This window comes from Limulus polyphemus, unplaced genomic scaffold, assembly GCF_000517525.1.
Source record: "Limulus polyphemus unplaced genomic scaffold, Limulus_polyphemus-2.1.2 Scaffold5265, whole genome shotgun sequence".
NCBI classification, from domain to species: domain Eukaryota; kingdom Metazoa; phylum Arthropoda; class Merostomata; order Xiphosura; family Limulidae; genus Limulus; species Limulus polyphemus.
The window spans coordinates 4,463-17,557 of NW_013670875.1; the positions used below are offsets into that span (position 1 = coordinate 4,463).

The 13,095-nt window shown below is 32.5% G+C and overlaps 1 protein-coding gene across 1 annotated transcript in view; it reads right to left on the minus strand.

The window, feature by feature from the left end:
* Positions 1–3,097: 3,097 nt before the first annotated feature.
* Positions 3,098–13,095, minus strand: part of LOC106472347 (gastric triacylglycerol lipase-like) — a 38,170-nt gene continuing 28,172 nt past the window's right edge. The window contains exons 4-11 of the mRNA XM_022400940.1: positions 11,328–11,443; positions 10,470–10,584; positions 9,916–10,066; positions 8,575–8,667; positions 6,699–6,851; positions 6,404–6,475; positions 3,772–3,840; positions 3,098–3,589 (exon numbers count right to left, since the gene is read on the minus strand). Coding sequence (XP_022256648.1) covers positions 3,350–3,589; positions 3,772–3,840; positions 6,404–6,475; positions 6,699–6,851; positions 8,575–8,667; positions 9,916–10,066; positions 10,470–10,584; positions 11,328–11,443 — 1,009 coding nt within the window. The 3' untranslated portion in view covers positions 3,098–3,349. The remainder of the gene's footprint in view (positions 3,590–3,771; positions 3,841–6,403; positions 6,476–6,698; positions 6,852–8,574; positions 8,668–9,915; positions 10,067–10,469; positions 10,585–11,327; positions 11,444–13,095) is intronic.

Here is a 13,095-nt window from a genome sequence, read left to right on the forward strand (position 1 = left end):
AAGGACTTGTATCGCTAAAGTTTCTTCGGAAAAAAGTTTTACGGAAAATTAACTAACGACCAGAGACGTAACAGTATGTTAAGTCCATTACAGGTTTTACACACCTCTGATTTGGATTCAAAACGAAGAAATTTGAAGGAACGTTGAAAAACGGCTGTACTTTAGCATGATTTATCACGATCATTAGTCCTATTGGTTTCCAGCTTTCGGCACTTAAAACATACTTCAAATAAAGATCATAACTTCATTTTTCAGTTTTGTCTTCGGGTTACGAGATAAAGGCTAGTATTTTTATTTGTCACAAGCTGGTCTCATGTCTTGATTTCATATGATTCAGTTTTCAGGAAGCTTAAACCACTACCTTGTCCCCTTTTAAGCTCGCTAGTGCCTCATTCTCTGCTGGGATAGATTGTAGTCAGTTATAAGGGAACATGTATTAAACTACTGTTAACCTACATAGTTATATAGATTCTGTTCTATATGCTGTTATAACAATATTGTTAGTGTTGGTTGAAAAGCGATTTTGTTTTTGGTTACACTGATAAAGCCTAGGGATGTGATTCTCTACATACTCTTATTGTCTTCCATACCAGAATTATTAGATTTTTTTTCAAAGCTCTCAGATTCAAACATATATAAACTATACACTTTTATCACCCTCTCTCTGTTCATCTAAATTAATAAAGTTTAGAACTATAATATTCGTGAAAATTATCACCCTAAACTGAGATATTTTAAACTACATTCTCCTTAGTTTTGTGTATTGATTAATGTACATTTTAGACCAATACCAGAAATATGCTTTATGTATAATTTACAATAAATAAGATCCATTATGTGTGTGTACTAGCCCATCACTCTTAGTAGGCTGGCTTTATTGTCGCTATTTTTTATGGTAACTGAAAACTGTCTGCCTGTGTACAAGGACGGTTTTGTTTTAGGATTTTTGCTCGAAAAGGGGATAAACACATTTCCACTTTTTTTATAGATTTCTGGCTTCCATCACCCACAGTTAGTTGCCGTGATTACCGTATTTTTTATATGGTAATTGGTGTTTGACGGTGTACGTGAGCTATGTTGTTTTAAGATTTCAATTTCAATATACATGTACTTAAACAGTTAAATCAGCCAGTTATTGTCTTTCACAAAGTAGGGTAGGCAATTAGCATCTAATGAGGTCATTAGATATTCAATGAAGAAAATAGAAACATTATCTAACATTGTCCCTTATACAATTTGTCTTCCTAAATGGGTATCCTTAGCTAGTTTTTATGAAATTTTACATATGAATATTCTGAACGAAGATGTAACAAAAAAAAACCTTTATCTAATAAAACAGTTGACGATTATGTACAAATATATATAAACACATGTATGTGTGTGTGTGTGCGAATAACATCCTAATCCCAGATAAATCCCACATAAAATAACAAAATAAATATATCTATCTACCTACCTATCTCTCTCTTTATATATATATATATATACATATTCACATACTGTTTCCGTCTCCAGATTTTACATTAAAATACTTTGTGATATAGGGAGATTTTTCAAATCATATAGAAAAATCAAAACCCTAAAACGTTCATCAGGTGTTCTTGTCTTTATTTATTAGGTCATAGCATTTATAATTTTTGATACCGACATCCTCCTTCGCAGTACATTTACATAAAGGTAGCAGATTTGCGAAGCTTGTCAAAATCAGCTTGTAATGTTCTAATAAGAATATATTGTCGCTAATACTAAATAACTTATTTCGGATAGTTTTTAATTTAATTCATAGAATAGCTAGATATTCTTAATAAAAGTTAAGTGCCAAAACTTAAAGCTTTGTTTTTACGATCTAAACACACTACTGTATTTTTAATTCAAGCACATATAATATTTGTCTTGTCTGTAAAAGACCAATTAACCCTTGAATTTTAAAAGAGTTCTTGAAACAAAGTGGTGCCATTTTACGATGGTCAGTTAGGCCACAGTAAGAAAAATGTTACTGTCTATAGTATTGAAGTCTTACCTATAAGACAGTAATTAATATAGATTAATCATCATATTACATGAACATTAAAAAAGTGTTTAATATAGATTAATGATCACACATGAATATTATTAAGTACGGTAGTACTTAACAGTAGGGATCGTGATTAAACAAAATGGCTGCCATAAAAATCACCCGTTTAAAACCACCTTTAAATGTCTAAATATTAACAATAACTATTTCAAATATTGGCTAAGCAAAACTAAACCTTATTGTACTTATAAAGCCGCTTAAATAGTTTTATGCATTTTTATGTAGTGAATCAAAATTTCACTATTTCAACGAATTTTCATCTTACATCAGACAAGTGTACAGAAAAAATTACGAACTTTATCGCTTTACTTCTTTCACAGAACTCTTCCGTCTGGGGTCTCATTGATTCCTTTCTTGTACCGATAAGAATACTGGTATATATATATAACGGACAATGCGCTACTTTGGGCATAAATTTAGATTTGAGGGTAGGTTGGTAGAGATCCTAATGAGTAGTAAAATCGAATCGGATATATGCGCACTCCACACTTTGTATTGCTGGCGCACAAAAATATAGTTAATAAAAAAGAAACAAACAAGTATAATAAAAACTGTATATTTTATGAAGACAAGTAGGAATCGATATATACGTAACATAGCTAGCTATAATGATAATATAAAGTTTTAATGCTCCAAAAAATATTGAAACAAGAAACTCAAAACTACAAAAACTGAGTTACTTAAAATTTAAAACAATTATCCCGACTTTGGCAACTCACTGTAAGTATGTTAATCTAATCAAATCACTGTAATTGTGCTAGTCTGAGTCAAAGTAGAAATAGAAAATAACTAGCTAGGTTACGTATATAAATATCGATCCCTAATTGCCTTTATAACATTAAAAAATGTTTGATAAACTTAAAATAAGACCCACTCTTTGTTCTCCTGAAGAAGAATAGTCAACTATTCGAAAGCGCTCGAGTTTTGGGTCTTATTTTAAGTTTCTTACACTTTATATGTGATCCTTTGTGCTAACTCTTTTATCAAGATAAAAATGTTTGATGATATTTCTTGAGATAGGGATGAATACAGATTATTTACTACATTATAAAAGGATTCAATCTTCTGGTACAAACTGGATTAAAACATTTTACACAGATAATGAATTGTGCTTTGAAGCTTGTAGCTTTAAGAAAGATTTCCGAATGGAAAAAACTAATTTCACAATAAAAACATTAGACATTTGTTAAGTGACCTTAAATTCAATACACGAAATGTATAATTTTTTGCACTATTTTCACATCTTCTCCAGACAGAAATCTCTCTGTAGCATTCTCAGTGGGTTTTCTGTAACATTTTGAGGAGTTCATCGTAGACATATTTTCTTGCTTCTATTCCCCATATGAAGTCCACATGTGACCACTTCGCATATTCCACCATGTAACTCTTTATCATGTGTTTCAAACGTGGTTGTAGCAAAGCAATATCACGAGGATCAGCAAGCCAGTCATCTTGAGCCCAAAACAAAGCCACTGGTGTAGTCATGTTTTCTATGAAGTACTCAGGTGGGGTTGGCTGAAGCAAATAAAACAAAAACATCACCAAGTGGTGATTTTATAAGTTATGGTGTTTGTTTTTTTTTACATTTACAAACTTTGACATTTTTTTAAATAACAAGCTTAAATCACATATTTTAAACAATATAGTAAGGATAATTTGAAACAATACAATACAATAAAGAAACATTAATTTCTTACCTGGTTATATTTCTTCATATTCTTATGTTTTCCATAATCATATTTTAAAAGTTTTTTTGAATTCACCAACTGAAAACAAACAAATCATTTAATATTCTATACTTCTCATAAAGAATAACTATTAAGTAAACAAGAACATATCAGTTTTCAGATTTTAATCTAACTTTGTCCTTGTATTAAATTACGAAAATAATTAATAACATCACATAAAAACCTAGAGAGTATGTATATAGTTACAGAGTTTGCTTAGGTTTTGGATTTTAAGCTCATAGAAATATTACATTGTTTTATGTTTTTATTTTAACTCCAAAATGTCTTTTCATGTTGTTGTTTTTTTCACTGACTAGCTTTGTAAATATAAAATAAATAATATAGAATTTAAAGTTTCTTTATACATTATCGTCGTTAAAAAGTTTAGATTTCAAATGTTAAAATTACGTCTTTTCAATAACAATATGTCATTGAACTAGAAGTTTTGAAAATGGATACATTTAAAAGTAACTGAAACAACTTATTTAACATAAATTACCAGAATGGTTTTAATCTCTTCCATGAAATAGCATAAACATCACTATTATCTAATGATTAGACATGCAAAATAGGTATACAAATATCAATCAATCTAGCGTTTATCGTTTTTTCCCACAAAGTTTACAGACTTAAGAAGCTTGGTATGAATCAGTATTAACAACCAATGACTTAATTCTAGAAATTTTGAAAACAATACACCATCTAACAAATCCTAAGTTTATTTGAAGAAGTGATACTGAGATTCAGTAGAATTTAAAGTGGTGACACTCTTAACTGAGTTGAGTACTAGGTGACAATCTCAGGTGCTACATCGACAGCCACTCTACTCTCATATGGAGGCCAGATGCCTCGCAGGAGGAAGAAGAGAATTTGCACTGTTGTTACTGGAAGATTTCTAGCTGTAAACTGTCGTATTGATTCCTACATAATATAGTACTTTGTTTACCAACAGTCTCATTCGCTTTGAATGTTGATGCCGACCTTACATGTGTACTTCTTTTCACCTAAATAGTGTAGAGAATGTCAATATCTTACCAATAAAGTTATGCCAAATTTGATATAGGCGAACTCCTCATCTTCCTCATTTAGCTTTACTCTTGCATGGACTGGCACATGCATACGGGTGATGGTCTTACGATGCTGTCGTGTGGAACTAGAATGTCCCAATTGAAAATGACAATGGCTTGATGATGGAATGCATGGTGTTGACTACTAGGCCCTAGTGAAGAATTTAGCTTGTGAGTCTTTTTAATGCTGTGCGATGCTGCTGAGACTTGTGAGGTGTAATATGGCATTGATTGGGGTGGCTGAAATACATCCCATGACCAGTCTTAAACAAGTGTTTTGAATCTTTTCAACCTTATCTCGTTGTATAAAATTCATATTGATTATCGGTAGTGCATAATCCAGGACAGAGTGAATAAATTATTGGAAAAACATAAATAGATGATATTTTTCAGCTCTATTTCCTATTGCAGCTTTCAGTGCGCTGATGCCTTTAGTAGCGCTAGTTATAACGGTGTTAGTGTGTTTTGTGGGGTTGAGTTGTCTGTGAAAGGTTATCTCCTGGTGCTTAATTGTTTATACCAGAGGGATGTCAATGCCTGCAAAGGATAGTGATGGTTTGTCCTTATCAGTATACTTGTTACTGAGTGCGTAGAATATGGCTTTGGCAGTACTGATATCCATTCTTATTTCACTGCATCAACCATTATTTTCTCGCTCTGATAAAAGATACTTGCATCCTGTTTTCTATTTCAGCTTTGCTAGAGCCTCTGCTGTTCGTCAGCAAAGGTAAACACATGGCATCTGGTTGGACTATCAAGGTGAGCTATATCAATGGTGTATATGTCTAAGAAGACTGAAAAGAGGGGTGATCCTTTTGGCAGACCATTGTTGATGATGATATAGTCTTATTACCAATTTCCATGCTTCATGATGCATCTTCTGGTAGTTGTAGTTCAGTTATGACCCATCTTACACATGTTACACTGATGACTATTCTGAGCATTCCCATATGTCAGCAGTGAACTTAGCAGCGTTGATTTATATTTTTCTTCCACCAAGATAACCACCTGATGATGATGAGGGTAGCAGTGGTCCAATCCCATAGTCAACCTTCTAGTGACAGCCTTCTCTATAATCTTGTCTATGATGTTTTGTAGGACACTGACTTGATGGTCTTTAAGATAAAAATGATCCTTCAAGTGCTTAGATAAGGATTTGATAAAAGTAGGAGTCCGTATTTTAGGAATACCACCTATTGGCCTGACATATTGATACTCTGACACTAACTTCAACATATTACATGAAATTCTTAGCGGGGCAGACACATTAGTATATTAAGCTAATATATTTCACATCCTACAAGGTCTCAGTTTTCACTTTTTCAGAAAATAATGACAAGAATTGAGTTAGGTGTTCTCACTGTTACTATGACACCTTTCTTCACACATAAAATACCAATTTTTACAGCATTTTATAGGATAACAACTGCATCATCTTAACAGAAAATTAACAAAGTAAATTTATTGTAGGTATTTTCTTACCACCTCATTCATAAATAATAAAGTAAGAAATTTAAACGAGCTGTTTTTCTAACCTGAGCAAAGTGAACTAGGTTTTGAGAGGATGTTCCAGCAGGGGTATGGGAAAGATAAACTGGAAGACGTGTCTAAAAAAGGTGAAGATATAATATAATACATTTGAAGGAAAGTCTTCAACTTTGATGCACTGTAAGTGATCACATGCAAGTTATATGTACTTTTATCAAATGAAAAATGTTCAGTTTTATACAAAATCCTTATATATGTACTAATGTTTGAGAAAGAAATGAATGAAAAAGTAATATTATAAATCTATAATGTTTTCAAACCTTACCATTATAATGTACTTACAGAATTCATTTGGTCTGGATCAACACCAACAATCAAAAATATTATCTCTTCACAAAACACTTTAATCTCCGTTGTGCATACCAAGTCACTTAGCAACTTGATTAGCCAGCTGTTTGGCAGAAACTCCTTAACTCCCAACAATTTTAAAAGTATCTGGAAGAAAAGTTCATTTCATGACACTAAGTAAAGTATACATATATTGTACTACCAATTTATCTGAACATAAAGAAACCTCAATGGGGTCGGTGGGAACTTCTACAGATCACTGTCATAATATAGTGCAGTTCTACTTTTGACTTGAAGTACTACGGATATTCTATAAAGGAAGTTAGGTTAGCCTTGTGATGGAGCTCTGGATTTCAAAGGCAATACCACAAAGGCTGTGGGTGCACTATAACAGTGAAAGTCTATCTGTTGGTGTAGAAGGTGGGTGGTAGGGAAATGACAACTGGTTGTCTTCCCTCTGGTAGGTAGTTCGAAATTAGAAACGACAGGGAGACATCTAATGCAATTTGTCCTCCGTATAATTTCAAAGCCTTGGATAATTCATAAAAAAAGTGTAAAACTATAGTATAAACTTTCGTATTATAGCCATGTTTCCAAAGGTGTTCTAAATGATTAAGAAGTGGGATCTAGGTGAGAAATTCCAATACATTATTTTAGCCATCTTGAAACCAGACAAGGGTTGTAAGTATTTTAACAAAGCATTGGTCTACTTATATGACAACAATATCTTATTTGTTTAGGATTTTGTAATATCCATGGCATTTATTTATATGTACAGACACTTTGCAGATTGGTTTCACGCCCAATGTAAAGAATACATCCCACACAATAGCATTTACACTTGAATCCTTTATAGTTGACACAATATAATACACTGTAAAATGTTCACCCACTACCCTATATCCACAGTTGATGTTCTATTCATGTATTCAAGCACTTATAAAATACCAAAATATAGGAGAACTTGCTAACCATTCGCATGTGACCACACTGGAAAGCTAATATAAATTTGCTGAACAATTATTTTTGCTATTTATTTTCACAATTTTAACAGTGATTGTTTGTCAGCTTTTTACAGCACTTTTAGTAAGATTTAGTTGTTTAAGATGTACTAGCTCTATACTACTAAATTATCTTATGTACAGTATATTACACGTGAATAAACTTTGTGACAAGTTTAGATTTGGAATTACCATACTTTTTGTAATATATAATCTCTCTTCTCTCAGATTCGTTTAGTCTACAATGTTTTTATCATCTAAATTCCTTTTTTGGAGCATAACAATGAGCTATGCCAATAAAACAATAGATTTAACTATAAACAGGTGTATACTGTTACGAGTCATAGTATGGAAACTGATGGTTACTTTGCGGTTACAAACTCGGTCACACCGACTGAGCCGGTAGTGCGAGGGTTTATTCCCTCTATCCTTGTACTACTTTGTTTCATTTCTGTTTTGCTCTTACATAACATTTTAAGGGAAAAAAAATAGTTTCTCTTCCCAGTTATTTGCTGCCGTAAATATTTATTGCATCGCCATTGAACCTTTCCCTTCTGAGAAGCTTACAGTCTACTAAATGGTAGCGGGATGGTTTGGAGCCCTCCTGAAAATAAGTGGGATGGCATCTCGCCTCACTTCAAATACTGCATAATTGTTTTATGCTAGAAAAATTCATTTTTTTTCTCACTTATGTAGCAAAGCTTTCTGATCAAAACAAACCGTGTACTTTCAACTGCTTGGTGATGTGTTAAACAATTTCACAGTTAGTTTAATTTTACTATTACGTTACTTTTCATCATAAAATGAGAATGATTAGAGTTCACATTTAGATAAGTTTATTGTTCATTCATTATTGAAAGAATACTCACTTCGATATCCTTGGTGTATGGAGCAAAGTATCGAATTGGACTTTTTATGTATCCCACAGTCGCCACTGGAGCCAGAGCAAAGAAAGTTCTTAGCTGTAATTCACATTACAAAATATAGTTATTATTGGGATGAAATACTAACTTTTTTTTAAAATGCACCATAACTTCAAGAATATCAAATGACAGAGGAGACATATTATGTTTTACTGTTTAGGTTTATATCAGACTAGGTATTTAAATGTACCATAACTTCAAAAACATCAAATGACAGAGGAGTCATACTATGTTTCACTGCTTAGGTTTATATCAGACTAGGTATTTAAATGTACCATAACTTCAAGAACATCAAATGACAGAGGAGACATATTATTGTTTAGGTTTATATCAGACTAGGTATTTAAATGTACCATAACTTCAAGAACATCAAATGACAGAGGAGTCATATTATGTTTCACTGTTTAGGTTTATATCATACTAGGTATATGAAACAACCTGGAAATATGTAGTTCAATTATAAAAAGCAAATATGATTTTCAGCAACTTTTATGAATAGAAATAAAAAAGAAAGAACCAACTTATAGTTACACAAATTAATCTACAGTTTCAGGGCAAAATTCAATTTGCAAACAATTGTGAGCATTAATGTTTTCTTCGATGAAAATAATACATCATAAATATGTAGGTGTTTAATGAATGGATTGTGTTCTGTGTAAAGTTTTTAAGTCAGAGATTTAATGATTATTTTCCTATGTAACCATCAATAAATAAAAACATCACATGCTTGTAAATATTCTCCTAAAATTATCTGGAATTGATGCCTCTGTAGAAACAAGTTTCAATCACTATTTGCAATAACACTACTTTTGGATATTATCTTTGTTGACCAATACTTCTTTGTTTGTTTGTTATAAATTTCGCGCAAAGCTACAAGTGTGCTATCTGCGCAAGCCGTCCCTAATTTAGCAGTGTAAGACTAGAGGGAAGGCAGCTAGTCATCACCACCCACCGCCAACGATCAATGGGATTGACCGTCACATTATAACACCCCCACGGCTGAAAAGGCGAGCATGTTTGGTGTGACGGGTATTCGAACCCGCGACCCGCAGATTGAGAGTCGAGCGCCCTAACCACCTGGCCATGCCGGGCCTTTGACCAATACTAAAACAGCTTGTGAAAAGATCTGGAAAGAAATGATTAAAGAGCCAAAACGTACTTAAAAACTTACATTATACAATTTTCTTTCTTATGTAATATATGTACATCGCACAGTTATTTCCTTATGGTTAAAAACACATATCTTGGTGGATTTTTTCTGTGGTATATGAAAGTTTCATACAAAACCTTTTCATTATATTCAGGCTTTTCAGACAAAAGAGCAAATGCTGTAAGGGTGCCTTGTGAGTGACCAATATAGTAAAGTTGAGTTTCTCCAGTTTTGTTCAAAGCAAAATCAATCATAGCTGGCAAATCATAAAGGGCCATTTCATCAAAACTAGAAAACAAAAATGTCAATTTAGCTAACTTTTTTGGAGTAGTTACGAACTAAATACATATACATGAAAAAATTCAAGCACAACATTTATACGTTAATTTACGAACTGCTGTATATAGGTTTTTTTAATTAACATAATAAATAACCTGTACTTTGCGTTTTATAGACTTCTACTTCCATAAAACAAAGACACACTAACAATACAGTACCTTGACTCACCTTAACAGAATAATAACAAAGAAAGGCCAAAAGCAAGTAACTGAATGTACAGTTGTAAACTTAATTTCATTCCATGTAAGTAAATTATGTTCTCAAAAATATCAAAGTTCAGGAGACATGTATTATTTCAACGTGTATTTAAAACCAACAGACACTCATAATCTTTATTATTTCAAATAATTACCTGAATTCCCAAAATTCTTTAGAATCAGTGGAAAGTGTAACATGTCTACGAGAGTAGGTGTTTCCTCTAAAATTTCCCAGCCATACGTCATAACCAGCATCAGCTAAGATATAACCTATTAAAAAAATGACAGCAACTCACATTAAAAAAACAAGAATATCGAATTCTTATTATTTATAACTAAAGCAACTATTACTGCTTTACACTTAGCTACGTAAACGCACACAAGCGATCTTTACATGTATGATGAAATAATGTAAGAAATTATGAAGTACCTTTCTTCCATTTTTGGAAAGCTTTTTTTATTATTAATTTTCTTAATGTATATTTAGTGTGTCTAAGTGTAAACATATCATGGTCTGCACAGGCAAGTGGAGAAACATTCCAGAACTTTCTAAGACCAAATAATAATTCCAAGAGTCTAATTTACATATTTCAACAGAACGTGAACTCCACCAAGATTAAATACCGGTAACTAATGTTTTATTGTATTATATTAAAAATAATGCAGTAATAGCTGTACAAAACGTTAAGTGTTGATATCCAACCATGCTAGATTGAATATGCTCTTCTCTGTCGTATTCTGATTAACACCTAAACTACCAGATATATACATATCTATATGATTAAGCAAAAAGACTACGAAACAAGACTTTACATGAAACTCTAAAAGGCCACGCGTCACTAAATATAGAACAAACAATTTATTAGCAACTTACTAAACATAATTTTTCTAAATTCAGTTTAATAACAAATAAATAATAAAGATTAGTGTCTTTCATCCAAATAATCGTATACCAGACTGACAGAACACAAAATCATTATCACGTAGGAAACGTAACATTTTCCCAAGGCAACCTGCACTAACTTCATGACTGGTTATTCTCATTACAACATAGGTGGGGCTGTAGCCTCTAGATATCACCTTAGCAAACGCAGTCTTACACAACGTGTTGTATGGAAGAATATCATACCTAAGCAATAAAAAGTATTATACATTCTGAGAACAACAAAGGCACAAAAGTAGCTTTAGAGTGAAATCAACAGCTTTCTCGACTACGTCTTATGTGAAACCTGTGCATATACAGAACAAATAATAAGTTCAGAATCAATACTGTGATATTACAAGTAGATAGAAACACACGCTATATTTCAAATACCACATTATCACTGAATTGTATTGTTGCGCGCATTAACATTGTTGAAAATCTCATGGTTTCGCACACATTATATTTCATTATATTTTTTAAGTTATCTCGGTTTACTCTTCCAATTCCACCTAACAAATGAACCTTTCCAAAAACTGGAAATCTTTCGGGTCAACAAAACCTTTATATTTGAAAGTGGTGTTCAGCTTGTAGGTTTTATTATACGATAACATATACCATACGTTTAAATTACATTTAAAACAATAATTGTTTTTAACAATTTTATTTGCTGTCAATTATACTTCATGTGTATCAATCATCACAGGCCATGATGATTACAAGTAAAATTATAAAACAGATTTTTAAGAATTTTATTCATTTTAGATCCGAAAGAAAAACTGATAAAAACACAATTAGACAAAGTCATATTAACAAAATACATTACAATACTGTATTTATAGTCCTGATTGTCCCTTAAAAGTAGATATTCCAAAATACATAGCATTAGGGCTCATAATATCCCGGCCTTGATAGATCTGTATAAATAACGGGTGATATAATCAGGTATAAGCTGACGGGCTGTCTGTAATAGTAATTATTTATTTTTGTGTTGTTGTTAATTGAACACAAAGCTACATAATGTGCTATCTGTGCTGTGCCTACCATGGGTATCGAAACCCGGTCTTTAGCGTTATAAGCCTTCAGACTTAACGCTGAGCCACACTAGCCGGGGGGGGGGGCACAAATATATGTCTGTACACGGCAGATAGGTTGATGACTCAAACAATTACACTGTTATCATTTGTATTTGCATCTCTCTTTATTTATGTATTCTAGGCATAACTGGTGACCAATCTAAGCTAGAAGCGTTGTTAATTATTTCTGGAGTGTTGCTAAAGAAAGAATTCGGAAAATTATGAAACATCCATATTCTTTATCCTATCAACAACTTTATGATTTTAAATTTTCGCCAAAATGAGTCTTGAACTTATTGTTACGTCTCCGTTTGTTAATTAACTTTCTGTAACTTCGTTCCGACAAAACTTAAGCGACACAAGTTCTTTACTTAATAAAACTGGTTTATTCTTTCCGAATACAACTTTACCGATACACTTATTCTCAACTTCAACAATCGCGTTAAAACAAACGCTAATCAACGAACGTCAACAATACTTCCGACTGCAGTTCAGTTACTCACTATCTACACACACATTACCTTCCCCTCTTTTATATACCAGCGTACCCTATTTCTAGTAAGAACTTGAACATTCGCCAAAGTACATGATAGTTCTAGAAACGTTGCGTCACGGTGGTCATGTGACTCGCTGACGCAACATTATTCTACTCTAAAAAAAATAATTATTCCAGCAGTAGTAACGTGACACCTGTTCTCTTGCAGGCCGAAAAATACACTGTTCATAACCTGTTGCTCATCAGTGCTACTAAATAAGCGTGTTTCCCATCTTATAAGTTACATT